General features: G+C 39.4%; 1 protein-coding gene across 2 annotated transcripts in view; it reads right to left on the reverse strand.

Moving 5' to 3' along the window:
- Positions 1–19,917, reverse strand: part of LOC122078950 (LON peptidase N-terminal domain and RING finger protein 1) — a 49,062-nt gene that overhangs the window by 18,638 nt on the left and 10,507 nt on the right. For both annotated transcript variants that reach the window (XR_006140236.1, XM_042645158.1), the window contains exons 6-12: positions 5,735–5,796; positions 5,380–5,573; positions 5,235–5,295; positions 4,550–4,727; positions 3,378–3,416; positions 3,216–3,277; positions 3,061–3,097 (exon numbers count right to left, since the gene is read on the reverse strand). Coding sequence is in view for 1 of the 2 variants with exons in the window: in XM_042645158.1 (XP_042501092.1) it covers positions 3,061–3,097; positions 3,216–3,277; positions 3,378–3,416; positions 4,550–4,727; positions 5,235–5,295; positions 5,380–5,573; positions 5,735–5,796 (633 nt within the window). In the remaining variant the exon portion in view is untranslated. The remainder of the gene's footprint in view (positions 1–3,060; positions 3,098–3,215; positions 3,278–3,377; positions 3,417–4,549; positions 4,728–5,234; positions 5,296–5,379; positions 5,574–5,734; positions 5,797–19,917) is intronic.

Genomic DNA, 19,917 nt, shown 5'->3' on the forward strand with positions numbered 1-19,917 from the left:
CAACTTGAACCAAATCCTAATGAATCCTACATATGGATCAGATATGAGTCAGATCAGGATATTTAAGATTAATCTTAGTTTTACTTCAAACTGAAAGGCAGATAGGTGCCATTTGCCAACATTTCTGTGCTACAGGAGTGATTCTACAGGGTAAAATGGCATTTGGTAACATGAAAGTGTTTCTCTATATTTTCTACTCCTCTTCTCTGCTCTGCCCCTCACAAATTTTCTGTCTCTATTTTCAAGTTTTTTTTTTGGATGAATAATTTTTTTTTTTATTTGCAATCTTCAATCCGAAAGAAATCACAAACAAATTCAGACAGAGAAGGAAGAGAGATAAAATCCAGCAGTGGAGAACTACAACAATGACAATGACTTAAGACTTTTATCGGCAATAAAGATCATCCATCCACTCCCTCTCCCCACAATGGCCACTAGATCCCCGGAAGGCACCCTCTTAGATCCCCTCAATCCAACTTCTCCTTCCTCAACTAAACCCACAATTCCACAAAACTCGCTTTGATTCCCTCAAGCCCTCTTCCTCATCTCACCGTCAATCAACGATTGTTGCTGTCTACAATGTTGTCAAGGAGAAGAAGCTCAAATCCAATTCCTCCCATGCCAATCTAGCATCATACTGTTTGATGTAAGATGGTTTACCTAGGTAAACAACCCCAGTTGATGATAACTCCAAACCAAAGATCAGGTTCGAACCACAAATAAGTCCACAGAAAAGTCACAAATTCCGGAAATTAGGCTGAATCGATAGGCAGTTTGTAACTCACACAAGCTGGGCTTAATAGTGCCTCTAGAACTGGTCAAGTGGTGGCCTAGTGGTGCTGATGAAATCTCCAAACAGTAGTTGAAGATCTCTTCAGGTAGGGAAGATATGTGACTGAACAGAATTAGGGCAAAATTAGGTCAAATTTGTGATTTTTATTACTCAGAGAGTAGTCCAGGGAACCAGCTCCAAGGCTGGTCGAGGACTCTCCTTGAACCTCTTGAACAACCCTTAAAAGGGCTCATGAATTAGGCTGCAGGTTGTTTAGATCTGATGAGTCTTGATCTGGCCCAGAATAGAAACTTGAGGGAGATTTTCAGCAGTAGCTTCAAAAGGCCTTCCATGGCTCCGTCTTCCTGGTCGAGTCTCTCTTTTAGGTCTTTCAATAGTCCCCCAAAAGTGTGGCTGCAACTGGCCAGAGGCTTGGTAGAAACAGAGGATAAACAGCAAGTCAAAACGCTAGCAGAAAACCAGTGTCGATCTGGGAAGCAAGCTGTCTTCAGGTCAAACTTGTTGCTGATATGTGGATCTTCAATAGGTCTCCCATAGGACTCGAATGGGTCTTCAATATTCAAGACAAAGTCATAAACAAAGGGGAGAAAACAGAATTCAATGGGGGTTTGAGGAAGGGGGGAAAGAAAGGTTGATTGGTTGGGCATCTCACCCTCTCAAGTTTCAGCTATCTAAGCCACGAGTTCAACTCAATTTTTAACAATTTCAAATCTGTCCTCTTCATTAAATTGATGGGTTTTAAATAGCTTTACATTGCTTACAAAGAAAAGGAAACTTTCTAAATTAGAAACCTTTCGAAAATTAGAAACTGACTAAACCTTCCTAAACCCAAATATTTGTTTACCAAACAAATATAAAAATAGAAACTACTAAGCAATGACTGTCTCTGAAAAAGAAACTAACCTAAGGAACAAAAGAGAAACTAACTTGTCAAACAAGACTAAAGGAAACTAAAAAAAAAGAAACTAAAATCTAAGCTACTTGCTGAATTCGATGGGACTGTTGGCCACTCTTCTTGAAGCTCCTTTCCACCACATTAAAGGACAGCAGGATGGTCTTCTAGAAGTTCCACGGAATGCAAAAACTGGCAGAAAAGGTTGCTGATCGATGAGGGAAAACCCAGCCCTGAATTTTCTGAGATCGATAGGCCAAATGAGGACCAATTTGGATGCAACCTGGCCTGGCTCGATGGGACAGAATAGGGCCAGTATGGAACCGGTTTTGCACCGTCTTTTGATAGCTTGATCTACATCACTGTTATCCCTTTCACAGAAAACACTTCCGAAATTTCAGTCCCCCCCCAACCCCCCCGCTCCTCACTTCTGTTAGCTTCCAAATTTTATATTTCTTGCGGATCTGCAAACCCTAACTCTAAAATCTTTTCACTCCTTCCCTGTTTGCTGCAGCTAATCACCAAGGAGGAAGGTCTGGAGCTTTATGAAGACATAGTTTTGGGTAGAGCTCAAATTTACTACTGATGTAAAATGTTTTGCTTCATGCCCTTTCCATCGGCCAAGAAGCCGCGATGATGGGATTCATCAAGCTCTTGAAGAAAAGAAACAAACATATGAAAGTATTCAAAAGATGGAGAGAGATGAGAAAGGCGGAGGTGAAAGAGATCACGAGAAAGGGTTGACTGTCGGGCTCAATTTGTTCTGAGAGCAGAAAAAAAAAATGTTTCTGATTTTTTGTTCTCAAAGCAATTTTTGGACCAGTTGTTCTGCAGAAACACAAAATCAGCCTGGAATTACCAAACATAATTCCACTACCAAAGTGTCACCCAAAGCAAAAAGAAATAGCAAAATCACTCCTGCGGAGTATTGTCAAATGGTACTACAGACACTTTCAAGTTAGGATTGGGTTCAATCATTCTTGTCCTAATTCAGCTGATCTAACTCAATTATTATTTACCATCTAAATCTAGATTAAATGAATAGGGAGCAGGTAACATCAGGAGTTCTAGAAAGCTTCTTAGCATAGTTATCAGAGCAACAGGCAAACCAAGGAGGTTAAGGGGTACAAAATTAAGGCAACACCAACTAGGTGCCTAGGCGACCAAGGCGCTTAAGCGATACTTTGAAAACCTTGCTTCTTAAGGCTTTTAATGAGAATAAAAGCGTTTATGAAGTTCGCACCAGTAAAGTTCCCTTTTTCCTTTTTTCTAACCAGATTCATTTCTCTGAATGATCTGATAACATTAGAGCATTTAATTGGGCAATGGAAAGTCAAAACATGCATACTGAGCAAGAAAAGCGGCAATATTTCACCTCTAGATAGAAACGTCCATCTGGAAGTGGTTCACACCTATACATATAACAAACACCAAGAGGAAAAATATAAAAGACAAGGTAAAATACACATGTATTGAATGAAAAATGAACAGCTATAGCTAGAAACGAAGAAAAAAAGGATCAACACCCACTCAGTTATTTCCACTTCACAAGCAAACTCAGCTATGGAACCTGTTGTTGAATCAATGACAACCTGCGATAATAGTGCAGGAAAAAGAAGTGAGAAATTCTAGGAGTTCCTAATAAAACTAAGAAAGAAGAGGAGAAAGAAAATGATGAATACAATATTCTACCATTCCCATCCGGTGATTTCCTTCCATGATCCTCCTAACCTGTTTAAAGGAGTCAAATACAATTGTTCATTGAGAAAAAAAGGAATGGAAATTACATAAGACACAGTACATAAAAAAGTCATAACTCTGCAGTTATCTGACTAGTACAGAGACCACATAAATAAGCACATTTCACTGATATGAATAATTTTAGATCACTGATATATCCAAGCAATATAGTGTTATAGTTAAGATATGTTGGAAAACTTCAAGATACACTATATGCCTTCAAAAGCACTTGTTGCAACTCTCTTTAGTGCTGGGGATGCAGTGGCCATCAATATGCACAACAAAGCTGATACATAGTGGAGGCTCAGGCCCAGGAATGTCAACTACAAGAAGTCCAGCCTATAAGGCTGAATCTTAGGCCACAGTGTTATGGGGAAAAGAGTGTCATTATTATTATTATTATTTTATTATTGCTTCAGATTCAGTTCTTTAGTTATGGAGGAAGTAATGTAAATAGTTTCAAATCATAAAGGTTTTGAAAGGGATCAGTCATGTGGGTCTTCTAAGCGTTTTAATGAAGTCTACTTAGTCAATTGAATCATAAGGAGTCCAAGTCATTAGCTTCTTAGTGCCTTTTTAATTTGCTTTCATATACACATCGTGGAATTTAGTTTTTGAGAGATAAAAATCGGTTGTGTTTTGTGCTGGCCGTGCCCACACATGACCAGCAGTTGTCTGAGGGAAAGAACCTAAAACTAAACTCAAGCCATGCCTAAAATTAGCTTGAATCAAATCATGTAGATAGACTCGCTCCCGCAACACCTCACTACCTCCAAATCTGTAGATGCCTTTCTCACTGATTCAGCTATCTTGTTTTAACCCTCTCAAGTTCAAGTATATTTGTACTTTCTTCCTTTGCTTTTTAAGAAGATTAATTAAGAGTATTCATTCAGTTGTTTCCACTTCATAAGAAAATTAAGCTCTTTCCATTATTGTCTACATCAAGGCCAATCTGAGCAGTGTCCTCAGTGTTGGATGGTCTGTATCACTCAATCATCAACCAAATATACACATTTAAGTTATTGGACAAATGTAGACTACAGATGACCTATGTTTTCTTATTTTATGATTCATGAGATGAAATGGCCAGTTTTCAAAATTACCAGATAATTGACCAAACTCACCATAAGTCTGTAGCGAGGTTCAAATATATTGAGTGACAACTTCTGGCATGGGAGAACAACATCCATGACAAACAGGGGCATCAAATCAACACCTAAATTTGTCAAACTGTCATGCTCTGACTTCCTTTCAGCATATTCCTCTGGAAAGTTCTTTTGTATTATGTTGTTCAGTGTCACACTGTTGAAAACCACGAATACACAATTTAAAACTCAAAGGACATCAAAAGTGAAAGTTCTCCACACTTTAGTTGAAATTCCAATAAAGAAGAGAAAAGTAATGAGGTCAACCTACCCACAGGTCCGCAAAATAGCAAAACGGTAACCCACTAAATCTGATATATATATATATATATATATATAGTCTACATGCAAGAAAGTTAGCCCAGGCATTCAGGATTCACCTAAGGATGATCACCTGGTAATATCAGATGTGATTACAGTCTGACAGATCATCTTGGATAGTCAGGGAAAATATCAGAATGCCCACAATCATATAGGCAGGGCCATGGAACAGTGGTCCAAAAACTAACTACTAGTTGACCCTGTATAAGTAAAACACGGGTGGAGACGAAAAGAAAATCCAGCACATGATGGAGATTGAGAGAAACAGAAGGAACAACGAGCCAAGGGCCACTCACTTGACTAAAGTAATTCAATATAATTAGAACAACTCTCAGTAACTAACCTTATTGAACATGTCCTTGGACTAATGAATAGAACTGTTCGGCACATTGGACATTTGTTGCCTGGCATATTTTTCACCATATTAACATACGATAAATGACGAAATAGAATAGTTTTATGGAAAATCAAACGTCAAAAATAATTACCATGGTCCATAGACTGAAATAGACACGAGCGGCAAAAAGAATGCCCACAAGGAGTTGTTATAGGTTCATACAACAACTTCAAACAAAGAGTGCAATCAAAGTCATCAGTACGTTGTGGTTTGCTATGTCTATTCTCTCTCTTCAGACTTGATGATATTCTTTCAAGATCTTGAAGAACAACCTGAAGGGGATTGCTACATAGACCCAGGAACAAACACAGAAAAATTAATCACATAGTCAATGGGAAATACTGTACAATAAATGACTGTAGATAAAAGGACCATTATCCAAATCAACTTCAAAAAGAAAGGGGAGGGAGAGAGAGAGACAGAGAGAGGTCACACTAGTGTCTCACCTAAGGGGATCAACCTGAAGACCAGCAAGAAGAGTATTGTAAGCCTCCTCATATTGTTCTAGCTGCAGATTACTAGCAAAAGTGGATATCAACAAAAACGAAATCATCCTAATAGATGTACAAAATAAAAAAAAAATAATAATAATAAAAAAAGTAATAACTCCATGGCGTAAAATTTTTCCCAATTCTAAGAAATGTTCTATGGCCAAGGTGGCAAGATGGGTCAAATTATTACCAATTAAATTATCACTGGGAGCCATTGTACATTTTTCTCTTGGTATTGACTTGAATGATGGAACTTGGCTAGTTTTGTTAGCCACTTCTCTTTGATACATGTAGAACCTCTGATTCACAAGGTAATGTTTCTTTTTTTACTTCCTAATAGAATATATTATTGAAAACGTACTACACAATAATGCCAGGCTTGAAAGTTATAGAATTCACTGATGCAAACTAGATCTTTTCCTTTTCCCCTTAATTCTGATGAATGAAATTGGAATTTGCAAAAGAAAGTCTCACTCCAAGAATTCTCAGCTTTGAACCTTTATCCGGGCCCCCCATTCTATCCACTAACTATGCAAAAAATAATGGGTGTAATGGCGCTGTAGGAACCAGTCGGATTTGAACCAACGAATAGAAGTTTTGCAGACTCATGTCTTCGCCACTTGGGTATCCATAAAATAGGATTGCCCACTATTTGTTTTTAAGTAAAATACAAAAATGAGATTAAAAATAAGATAAATGTTACGGCATTCATGTAAAGTATCATTTGTAGGGAAATTTTTAGTACGAAATATGCTTAAAGTAAAACTTTAGCACAAAAACAAAATAAAGCATCTCCTTACAAATAAATTCCTGAAGTAATTTAATTTAGGCACATGAGGTGGAGAAAAAACATTGGAAAACACTAGACACTGGCATATGCAATAACTATGTATTATTTTCTAAAACAATGAAATTAAATGAGTGGTACAAATAAAAGATAAGAAGCTTTTGTAAGAGAATGTCTCAGAACTAAACAAACAAAAGAACCTACATTTTGTGGTTAACCAAGAGGAAATAGTTTGTCTCCAATAACAAATCCCACTAATTTGATTGGACGGAATCATCCTTCTCGGCCAAAGATGATTTATAAAACATCGCCAGCATTGGAATTTATCCCTGAGCATCTGTTTTATGGCAACTTAATCCCTTATGGTGTTTCCTCAGGAAATAGGAAGAAAATAAATAAGAGAATATTTGTGGATAAATCCAGAAGTTGGACTCAGTTGATTGTTGTCACTGGATCATATATCATGAGGTGGGAGATGGCTCCTAGGTGTTTCAGGGCATGAAACCTTCTTGGAGGGATTCATGGTGGTAGATCATTCAAGAATAATTGACCATTTAAGCCGTCTGCTCTTTGTTGTTTCTTGGCTTAAGATTATAAATTCTATGTAATTTTTGGACAATCTTGGTCATAGTTGTCACGGCATCTAGGTGATCGTAGTCGTTGGAAGGTGGAAAAAATCAAGGCGACACCAACAAGGGTGCCTGGATTCCAAGGCGACGCATTGAAAACTATGCCTTTCAGTGTTGAACACAATGGCCCACCGAGGGGTGAATCAGTGATGTATAAAGTCAATCCAACTCATTGCTTCTCAACTCACTTGTCGGAGTCAGAAGCACTTAGGCACACATCCACATCACAACCATTCTATCACAAACATATACCTCGCAACCACATGCACTCATAACCATGTGGCTAGGCCTACCAATCAACCACATAAACATATCACCTTGCAGAGAACTTCACATATATGCATACAAAACAAAACAGCACACACCACCAAAGGGGGACAGGGCTTACGTGGTTTGGCAGTGTGCCTACATCAACAATGCAAATGGTAGCTTGGGCTACAACCCAAATCTTACTGCAGTACAATGCATAATACAACTTTTAGTGGCACCCACCACAAGGAGCTACAACCCTTGATTTATGTAGTTACAACTACAAGGGAGCACCTACCCTTAAATTTATGTGGCAACAACCACAAAAGATCTACAACCCTCTACCAAGCACTCACTTGGTAGCCTAGTGATTACAATAAAATGGAAAACAAGAATGTCCCAATTTAAAGCTCAAACTAGACTAAACATTTAACCGAACACCTTGCCCACACACTAGTACATATGAATGAGACTACGATCAACGGTTATCTCCAACAAACGTTGTATCCCTCTTGTGCAGCTCACTCCTTTCAAGTCTTCTTCACCGTCGGTGCTTCAACCAAGTCGTCACTTGGAGATCTTGAAGCTTCTCACAAACCAACAAACCCAGCAAACCCTGGGTTTGTTCTCTCTCTTCTCTTCACAAACCCTTAATGGTGTCTTGAATGCTTGATGGATCCTTTTCACAATGGTTCGATAGTGTGTAGCTTCAAGAAACTCTTTTTAGGGTTTCTCATAGAACCATCTCCTCTCCTATCTCTTGGGTGAGGTTTTTATTTTCACGACAAATGATTTTATTTTTACATTAGACATTTTTAATTAGGTAGAGCACAAACCAGCTTTTCAATAAGTCTAAGATTACTTAAATTTGAGTTTTAATGACAAAGTCAGGTTCCGGTCAAACTTATTTTAAAGTGAGCGAATGCTGTTAAAATATCCTCAATGAAAATAATTTTATGGATACCAAAAGACTATTTTACCAAACTTTTGGTTTTTAGCAATGTTTTACCATGATAAGATTTATGAAATTTTCAGAATTGAGAAAAACCCCAGCACTTGAAAGTTGAAAATCGTCTGTGCAACAAAAAAAACTCAAATTTTGTTCTTGGACACTTTTATCCTACTAGAATTTGATTTTTAAATTATCTTTATTAAATTCAAATAGGGGATAGTTTCTTATTTATGAATAATATCTTAAAGTAAATGTTTTTATATTATTTATTTATTTATATATATATTTCATTTACTTATTTACTTATGATATTTGACATAGACAAGTGTTGCACCTTGCATTAAGGTGCTAGTGCAATAAGGCGACAGTCGCCCAAACCCCAACTAGGCCTCCTGGACACCTTAGTCGTCGCCTTTGTGATGCATTGACAACTATGCTCTGTAACCCACCACCACCATCTAATTTAACACTAATATAAAATCGAATACCCACACAAAAGAAATGAAACCCATCTCCGAAAGTGTAAATCAAAGTCGTCGTTTCACTTTCACAGGGGGATTTTGATTATTAGCTTTGGAGGGGAAGGATTCAGAAAGGAATAGCAAGGAATTGAAGACACTGAAATACTGAAATCAAATTAAAAGTGCGAGAGAGGAAATATGCAGAAAGGGATCGGACGATTGCTATCTCAATTCCTGCTGAGATGAATGAAACTTTGGATCTTTGTGAAGGGTTTAAGGAGTCATCGTGGCAGCTGATGGTAGTGATGTCAATAGCTTATAGCGAAAAGTCTGGTGTCTCTGGTTGTCACTGGAGTGATGGTTCACAGCGGAAGGTTGCAGGTCAAATGTCCTTCAACAAGGTAGTTAGGGTTCTTTAGTAGTTGGGGAAGAAAAGGGTATTTTCAGTTTGGGTTGAAAGGGTAGAATAGGTAGTTTGTAGCCTTGCAAGGGTATTTTGGTCTTTAAAAAATTACTTACCACATGACATCACAACAGAACAGTTTCTCACTAATGGAGTTTGTACGGATGCATTAACTTTCAAAAGTGGGGGATGTCAAATTAATTGTCAGCATACGGGGGGATGGTCTTAACATTGGGGTATACTTCAGGGGTGGCCATTATAAATATCTCTTGTTTGTGTGAATAATATAATTCTTTACCATAGAGAAGAAGAAGAAGACAGCAGCCCCACTAACGAGGAGGAAAGGAGAAACAACAAAAAACAAACACACTAGCACAGCCCAACCCTAAAAAAGGGGGGCGAAGAAGGGAAGGGAAAAGGCGCCATAAGTATCAGATGAGGTTGAATCCCCATAAGTGTGTATTTGGCACGACAGCCGGAAAGCTAATAGTTTTCTAGTAAGCGAGAGATGCATTGAGGTCGACCCCATCAAAATCAAAGCGATTCAAGAAATGCCCACACCTCGAACAGAAAAAGAGATATGAGGGTTCCCCGGCCACATCCAGTACACCAGCTGGTTCATTGCTCAACTGACCACCATTTGTGTGTTAGAATATGTGAATGGAGAGGAACAATGAGATGTGAGATGAGGAAGAAGATGGAGAAGTAGAAGGGGGAGAAGTAGAAGAGGGAGAAGAGAGGGAATTGATGGTATGTTGGAATAGTGTGTTGTGAGAGAAATCTCACTTACACCAATATATCCTTTACTAATATATTTACAAGGTATTACACAAACCTCCCTAAGGAGGGAAATTACACATACCTCCCCCTAAGGAGAAAAAGGAAAATAAAACATAATGAGATAAATTACAATACTGCCCTTAGAGTATCATAACTAATATCTCTAACACTCCCCCTCAAGCTGGAGAATAAATATCACGCATTCCCAGCTTGGGCAGTAGAGAACTGAACTGATGATGAGTAAGACCCTCTGTAAAGATATCAGTCAACTGATTTCCAGTCCTCACAAAAGGTGTGCATATGTAACCAATGTCAATCTTCTCCTTAATGAAGTGTCTGTCCACCTCTATATGCTTCGTCCTGTCATGCTGCACAGGGTTGTGGGCTATACATATGGCAGCTTTGTTGTCACAATAAAGCCTCATAGGTGCCTCAGTATCAAAACCCAATTCTTGGACAAACCTTCTCAACCAGAGAAGCTCATACACTCCATGAGCCATGGCTCTAAATTCTGCCTCTGCACTAGACCGAGCCACCCCAGATTGTTTCTTGCTCCGCCATGTAACTAGGTTTCCACATACAAATGTGTAATATCCTGATGTAGATCTCTTATCAGACTGAGCCAGCCCAATTTGCATCAGTGAAGCCTTTTATCCTCTTGTGGTTATGCTTGATAAAAAGTAGTCATTTTCTTGGAGAGGACTTCAAGTATCGGAGGATGTGATAAACCGCATCCAAGTGCCCACTCTTGGGAGCATACATAAACTGACTCACCACCCCCATTGCATAAGTAATGTCTGGAAGAGTCAAAGACAAATAAATAAGCTTCCCAACTAGCTTTTGATATTTCCCCGCATCAATAAGAGAAGGGCCAGCATCTTCCCCCAGCTTATGATTCTGCTCAATAGGAGAACTTGCAGGCTTGCAACCCAACATTCCTGTTTCTTTCAAGATGTCTAGAATAAACTTCCTATGGCATATATTTATGCCCTTCTTGGATCTAGACACTTCAATCCCCAAGAAATACTTTAAGGATCTTAGATTCTTATTCTCAAACTGTTGGGCTAAGTAGTTCTTCAGATTGACTATCTCAGTTCTGTCATCTCCAGTTACCACAATGTCATCAACATAGAAAATCAAAGCTGTGATGGTGCCATTACCACGCTTGTGAACAGAGTGTGGTCAGCCTGACTTTGGGAATAGCCATTCTTCAGGATGGCCTATCGGAACCTTTCAAACCAGGCCTTCAGAGATTGTTTAAGACCATACAGAGAATTCTTGAGAAGGCATCTCTTTCCTGCAACTGAAGGGAACTTGAAGCCAGGAGGAGTTTGCATATATACTTCCTCTTTTAAATCACCATGTAGGAAAGCATTCTTCATATCCAATTGATACAATAACCAATCCTTATTTGCTGCCAGAGATAAAAGGACCCTTATGGTGTTATGCTTAGCCACGGGAGCAAATATCTCCTGATAGTCAATCCCATACACTTGACTGTATCCTTTTGCCACCAGCCTTACTTTGTACCTCTCAATAGTACCATCTGACCGGTACTTGATTGTGTAGACCCACTTGCATCCAACTGGAGTTCTCCCCCTTAGAAGGTCAACCAATTTTCAGGTACAATTTTTTCAAAGGCCATCATTTCCTCAGTCATAGCTTGCTTTCACTTTGGGTCAGACATAGCTTTAGAAACATTCTTGGGAATAGAAGCAGATGAGAGAGCATTAGTAAATGCAACACCTGCAAGGGATAGAGAGTCATAGGAAGCAAACTGGACTATAGGATTAGCACAAACTCTCTTTCCCTTCCTAATAACAATAGGAAGATCTAACTCTGATGTGGAAGGAAGGATAGTACCTGACTGAGGAGGATGGATCTCAGGAGTTGGATTCAAAGAGGACTCTTGGCAGGTCTTCTTGTTCCTCCTTGTGTACACAATGGTCTCCTTTTCATTACCTGACCTGAACAACCTCTTGAATGATCACCAACATCAATAATATCCATCTCTTTATGTATCCCAATGCCAAGCATAAAAGGAGAGAGAGGTAATGGAGAAAGAAAAGGGATCTCTTGATTACCCTTTTCACTTCCATTATGCTCCCCTTGAAAAGGATGCTGAGAAGAGGCAAAAAAATGTGCAGACTCAAGGAAGGTGACATCTTTAGAGAGAAGCCTTTGTCTGGAAGAAGGATGACAACACTTATATCCCTTAGTAGTGGAGGAGTAGCCAAGGAAGATACATTTAAGTGCATTGGGGTCCAGTTTATTAACATGGGCATAACAGATACAGTCAAACACTTTGGGTGGAAGAGAGAAAGAAGAAGATTGAGGAGACAAGATGTCCAAGGGAGTTTTGGAGCCAAGGAGTTGTGTTGGCATATGGTTGATCAAATAAGCAACAGTAAGAAGAGCATCAGACCAAAAAGTTTTAGGAACATGCATGCCAAAGAAAAGACTCCTACTGACCTCCAACAAATGATGGTTTTTCCTCTCAGCTACCCCTTTTTGTTGTGGTGTGTCAACACAAGCTAGCTGATGGATAATGCCATGGTCAGTAAAAAAGTTTTGAAGACCACCATACATATACTCCCCCCTTTGTCAGAATGAACAATTTAAATTTTGGTGTCAAATTGTGTACATACCATATGATAAAAAATTTTAAAGGCATCATACACATCACTTTTGTGCTTCATCAAAACAGTTCATGTAGCACGGGAAAAATCATCAACAAAAGAAACAAAGTAATGAAAACCAAGTAAAGAAGTAGTAGTAGAAGGCCCCTAAACATCAGAGTGCACAATATGAAAAGGAACAGTCGATTTATTACTATGATAAGGATAAGAGGAACGATAATGTTTAGCAAAAATACATGGTTCACAATGAAAGACATGGGAACTAGGAAAAGAAGTAAATAAATGAGATAACTGTTTCCTCATAACAAGAAAAGATGGATGCCCCAAACGTTGGTGCCACAACATCACAGAATCCACATAACTGCTATCAGTACGTCCACACACATAATATTGAGTTGTAGCCAAAAAAGATGATTGAGGTTCAAGTAGATAGAGTCCTTTCTCCTCACGCCCACTGCCAATAATCCTCTTCGTCATCAAATCCTGAAAGAAACTTATGAGAAAAAAAGTGACAACAGTTTAAGGATTTTGTCAGATGGCTTACAGATAAGAGATTACGGGTAAGGTCAAGAACAGAATCAAGTGAAATGGAAGAAGTAGCAGGAATGCTACCTTTACCAGAAATGGATGAAAGGGAGCCATCGGTAACCTTGACCTTATCTCTACCGGAACAAATAGAGTACGTATCATAATAATGGGACGTACTAGTCATATGATCCGTAGCACCTGAATCAATAACCCAAGATGGAGCTGTGGAAGGGGCAGATGAGGAAACCTGCAAAGCGGAAGCTGAGGACTCTGGCATTGTAAGGGAAGAAGATGATGAGCCTTCCAGTTGAGACATGACCCTGCGGAATGCTGCAATATCCTCCCTAGTAAGAGAATTGTGCTCTGGCTGTGGGCTAGAAGCAGACCCTGTAGTAACATGCTCAGTCTCAACACTGTGGGCTCCAACTCCCCCACTACGTCCACCACGAGCACCACTAGAACCACCACACATGCCAGGTCAACCATGAAGAACCTATCATCTTTCTTTGGTGTGTCCAGACTTCCCACAATAATCACATCATCTGTCATCTCCACGAGGTGGGCCTTAGCCTCTACCATCACCACGCCAATCCTTCTGAGAGCTAGTAGTAAGAGCTGACCGCTCAAGAGAAGGGATGTGTTCCATGGCCACACGCCTAGTCTCCTCACTCTGCAAATAACTACACGCTGATGGAAGAGGAAACCAACCCAAAATTTGTATCCGGATTGGCTCATACTCGGGGTTTAGCCCATCAAACAAAATAAGAACCCGTTCCTTCTCAAGTGTCCGATAAACCTTAGCTTTATCCTTAGGATTGGATAGTTGGAGGTCCTTATAGTGATCATACTCCTCCTAGAGACTAATAACAGTGTTGTAGTACTGAGAAATGGTCTTAGTCCCTTGCTTCATGCTAATGACCTTCTGAAGTAGTTGATAAACCATGGCCAAATCACCCACACTGTCAAAAGTCTTAGTAACACTGTCCCAAATATCCTGGCCGTTTCTTTCTTCATAAACCTTCTTCCAATCTCAGGTTTCATGGAAAAAATCAGCCATATCATAACAGTGGAGTTCTCAGTCTCCCACTTTGGATATGTCGGGTCTTCTGGGTTAGGAGCCTTAATGGTATCTGTAACATAACCTAGCTTTCCTCTACTCCGCAAGGAAAGCTTCACAGAATGAGCCCAATTCAAATAGTTGGTGCTGTCTAACTTCACAATAGAGATCTGGGTAAGGGGGTTATCAAAAACAATAGGAGGAGGAGCACCACTCGATACACTGGCTGAAACATCACCAAAGAGGACTCCAAGGCCACTGTCTTCAGACATATTGCAGATAAAGGGTCACACACAAGGTGGGGAGTACAATCTCTACCCAAAAATTGCTTTCCCTGAACCAGAAAAAAACCAGCCACCAATCCAAGCATACACTTCAAAGGAATTCACAACATCTACCTCCTTCAAAGTGTAAGATCATAATATAGGAGCTAAATACCCTTAAACATCATACCTCACAAGCAAATAGCAGTCGGAAGCATCACAACCAATTTTTTAGAAGTAAAAATACAAAAAACAGGGCAGGCGGTACCCTATATGGACTGATATTTTGAGTTGTGGCTGCCCAACTCAAGGATGCTTGTAACGAGACCAAGAGGGATAATACTACACCTAGGGCGGTCCAAATGGGCCTGGTTTCAGCTCCAAAGCTGACCAGATGAGAGAGAAAAGGGAAAAATACTCCAAGGCTGGCGGTAAGCTTACCTAAGCCTGGTTATGGTTCTTACAACCTGCAAATGTCCCTTTCTTCAAAGAAAAGCTCCCCTTGGTGTCTCCATAGTCTCCTTACATGCCTCCCTCAAGGTTTCTTCAATCTTCTTACATAAAAGTCCCTTTTCTTGGAACCCCTTTATAACCTAGGGTTCCAAAGAAAAGTAAAGAAGGAAGAAGACAAGTAGTTCGACTCTCAAACCAACCTTACAAGAAGCTGCTCTGATACCAATTTAGAATATGTGATTTGAGACGAACAATGAGATGTGAGATAAAGAAGAAGATGGAGAAGTAGAAGAGGGAGAAGAGGGGGAATCGATGGTATGTTGGAATAGTGTGTTGTGAGAGAAATCTCACTTACACCAATATGTCATTTACTAATATATTTACAAGGTATTACACAAACCTCCCTAAGGAGGGAAATTACACATACCTCCCTAAGGAGGAAAAGGAAAATAAAACATAATGAGATAAATTACAATACTGCCCTTAGAGTAACATATCTAATATCTCTAACATTGTGAGCCAATCTTCAAATTAATGAAGAAGGATCAACCCAAAGAATGGAACGATCAATGTCAGCCACTATTGTCAACATTCATTTAACAAAATAAAGGGGTACTTGGAAAATCCACCAGTGTTGGTATCGCCAATTGCTGGAGAACCTCTTTTGCTATACCTATCAGTCGGAGAAAATTCCATACAGTCGTTGTTGGCTCAAAAGGAAAAAAAGGAAAGGGAGCAGAACAAGCTATCTACTATTTGAGCAAGAAGATCCTTGAATGAGACACGGTATGCATCTTTGGAGAAGATTTGTGTAGCATTAGTTTGGGCAACAAAGAGGTTAAGGCATTACATGGTGGCATACCCAGTTCGATTAATCTCAAGGATGGATCTAATCAAGTATCTCTTTGAGAGGCCAACTTTGATAGGGAGGATGGCTTGATGGGTATTGTTATTATCTGAGTTTCACATCACTTACATCACTCAAAAGTCTATCAACGGATAGGCGGTAGCAAATCATTTGGCCACTCACCCTAGAGAAGATGAAAGAATATCTGATGATGCCTTCCCGGATGAGGGAATAGCAACAACCGAAGAAGTCACCAGTGAATGGCAGTTATACTTTGATGGGGCATTTAATCAGAAGGGATGAGGTGTGGGAATACTCTTGGTAACTCCCGATGGATTATATTTGGCCTCATCCTTTCATCTCGACTTCCCCTGCACCAACAATATTGCCGAGTATAAAGCATGTGCATTGGGATTGGAAATAGCATTGACTATTGGGGTGAAGAAGATCAAGGTATATGGTGACTCAGCCATCATCATTTGTCAAACTCAAGGAAAATGGAAGATCAGGGATGAAAGCTGAAACCATACCAAGAACACTTGGAGGAGGTAGTCAAGCACTTCGAGGAAATCTCTTTTGAATATTTCCAAAGAGATAACGACTGGTTTGCTGATGCTCTTGCCACATTAGCATCCATGGTGGAATGCAATCCAATGGCACGGGTCTAACCATTTATAGTAGAAGGAAGAGACAAACCCATATATCAAAGTACTCGATGGAAGATCATGGTTCGCCCGTATAATTGATTACATCAGAGAAAGAAAGTACCCAGTCAAAGCCACCAAAAGAGAAAAGTTCTTAAGGAATTATACCACCCAATTTATCCTACAGGGAGATTTGTTATACAAGATATCTCATGATGGGATACAACTATTAAGCGTAGATAAAGAACAGGCAAAGACCATCATGGAAAAAGTCCACCAAGGCCTTTGTGGACCCCACATAAAAGAAAAAAATGTTAGCAAAGAAGGTTCTTCAGTTAGGGTACCATTGGAACATAATGAAAGCAAATTGCGTAGATTTCGTCAAGAAATGCCACATGTGCTATATCTTTGCCAACATCATACACATTTCGCCAACAGAGTTGCACTTGATAATATGCATATTCCTTAGGGAATCAATACTAGTAGAAGAAACAAAAAAAATCATGGCCTTAGCATCAAATAGATGGAGTCCCAAATCTGACGAAGAGGCCAAGAGTTGGAGGTCCATTTTCCTAGATTACTCTCCATCCAAATTTGGTTGACGGTCACACTGAAGGAAAGCTTTCCCATAGCATCGCAAACAAAAGAACCAGCAAAAGACATCTACCCAAATCCCTTTCATTTGGAAAGGAAGAACCCTACGGCTTTTGGCCAACATTTACAAGCACCCCTTCCCAAATGGAGGGGGAGAGGGGGCACAACAAACTAGGTGATCAACATCTTCTACAACATTCCAGTAAAGGCAGCATAAAGGCGAAACTCAGATCTAACAATGGATGAGAAAAGACTACTATAGGCCATTGGAGAGAGCTCTCCACATAGTGAAGCTGTGGCAAGGGATATGGAATAAACAAGCTAGCACCAAAAAATAACGGCCCCTGAGCTATGATGAAATCCCAAGCTGCCTTAAACATGGAGATGCCTAAAGAGGCAAGAGACGAAGTAATATTATCTCCCCTACCAAGGGGTCTCCTGATAATAGATGGCAATGAAATCCACACATTAGAAAGCATAGGGGATAGAGGAAGCTGAGGGGGCACACTGCGAGGCTAAGGATGTCAAGTTGTCAACGACTTTCAAGATACCCAAACTATAAATAGATTTTACACTAACTAAGTGAAGGAGAACTCCCGTAGAGTGCCAATGATCAAGCCAAAGAGAGGTGGAGGCCCCATCATCAATTTGGGAGTGGATGGCCCCAAAGGCGATAGATTAAAGAGACAGAATCTTACGCTATACCTAAAAAGCATCAGTCGAGATAGGAGCTGTCCAAATAGAATCAGTGTGGAAAATCCCTGAGTAGACCCAATCAACCCAAATATTTTTCTTCTTGGTCACAACCTTCTAGATTAACTTGATGATGCTAGCAAAGTTCACTACTTTAATTCTCTTAAAACCCAGGCATTCCTCATGCTTGGGAAGAAAAACAGTAGCCCAACAAAGGATAGTTCTACATTTATTACTAGTAGTGGTGGGCGTGGCCATGGTTCTGGTTATTTTGAATGAGGTTGTGGTTCAGAGGGAGGTAGAGCATGTGGTGCAAGTTGTTAGGGAGGAAAATAGGCCAAACTAATTTTTCCGACAATGTATGCATTGTGGAAAATCCAACAATACTACCGACGAGTGTTGGGTAAAGTATAGTAAACCTAAGTGGGCACAGCAATTAGCAAACTCAGCAATGACGAATGGAAGTTCTGATGTGGTGTCATCTAATGACATTAATTTTGCTTCATCTACAGCTGATCCATCAGATTTTGCATCTCGATATGAGTATAACCAAATATTGAAATGTCTCCAACAGCTCAAGGCTTCGACTTCTTCATCCATTGTCTCATTAGCCCATACAGGTACTATTGCGCTTCTTCCTTCTTCATCTCCTACTAGTTGGATCATCGATTTTGGTGCTTCGAATCATATGATTGGTAAGTCATATGTGTTCTCTTTCTTCCATCCAACTAGTCATCCATCTCAAGTTATTCTAACAAATGGCTTCTCTACCCAAGTTTTGGGTCATCGTGTAGTTTCTCCAACTTCATTCGTCTTCATTGTATGTTCTTCATGTATCTCAATTGCCCTAAAATATTTTGTCTGTTAGTTAAATTACTCTGGCTTTAAAGTGTTCAGTAACCTTTCATCCTTCTTATTGTATCTTTTAGGATCTTCAGACAAGGAAGAAGATTGGTGGGAGGGCGTAAGAAGGGTGGTATATACTATCTTGATGGTGAATCATTCTCTTCCAATGCATTTTCTGCTTCTAGTGGTGCTTCCACGCTCTATTGGCATCATTGCTTAGGAAACTTTTGGCTCTTCAAGCTTCAAAAAATGGTCCCCAGTTGCAAATCTATCTCCCATATAGAGTGTGAACTTGTTAGCTTGGAAAACACCATCGTACCTCATTTCTTACTCGTGATGTCTTCAGAAATTAGTCTTTATTTTCTGTAGTTCACTCTGATATTTGGGGTCTCTGTCGAATCAAGAGTGGGTGAAGTTGTTTATATTTTGTTATTTATGTGGATAATCATTCCCAATTGACTTGATTGTATTTGTTGAAAGATTGTTCCAAGTTTCTATCAGGTTTTCAAGAATTTTACAATGAAATAAATACTCAGTTTGGTGTTTCTCTTAAAATATCTCATTCTCATAATATTATTCAATAAACTCAACGAGAGATTTCCTTATTTTGTTCTAAGCATGGTCTTCTTCATCAAAGTGGTCAATCCTATACCCCTCAGCAGATGGTCTGGCTGAACAGAAAAATCAACAGTTCTTGTTCTTTGTTAATTCATATGAATTCCTAAGAGATTTTGAAGGGATGTTGTTTTGACCACTTGTTATTTGATTAATTGAATGGCCCTCATCTATTCTTAACAATCAATCTCCTATGAATGTTACTTTTTCCTAATTCTTCACTATTTTCTTTACCACATTGAATTGTTTGATGTACTAGCTTCATCCAAATTTTACGTCCAAGTCTTGATAAATTATCACTCCTCAGGTTGTCAAGTGTGTATTTATGGGGTAATTTTGCACCTAAGAAAAATAATCACTATTATTATCCTATAACCTAAAAGCAGCTTATTAGTGTTGATGTTACCTTCTTTGAGAGTGCACCGTATTTTTCAATTAAGGGTCATGACTTGGAAACGCAAGTTTTCAGTTCTCCCATTCTTGTGTTACTTACTCTTTCAAAACTCCGATTACTTCTCGGTCAGCACCACTATAAGTGTATAAGTGCCGTCCTAAGCCATCTCCACTTGTAGACATTTCTTCTTTAGAGCCCTTTAAACAGTCCTACTCCTTTCCTACTCCTTGTCTAGTGATCCAACTATTTTGTCTTCGATTGCTAACTTGATAGTTGCTCTACAAAAAGGTACTCGTTCTTTCAC

The sequence above is a fragment of the Macadamia integrifolia genome, chromosome 5, assembly GCF_013358625.1.
Source record: "Macadamia integrifolia cultivar HAES 741 chromosome 5, SCU_Mint_v3, whole genome shotgun sequence".
NCBI classification, from domain to species: domain Eukaryota; kingdom Viridiplantae; phylum Streptophyta; class Magnoliopsida; order Proteales; family Proteaceae; genus Macadamia; species Macadamia integrifolia.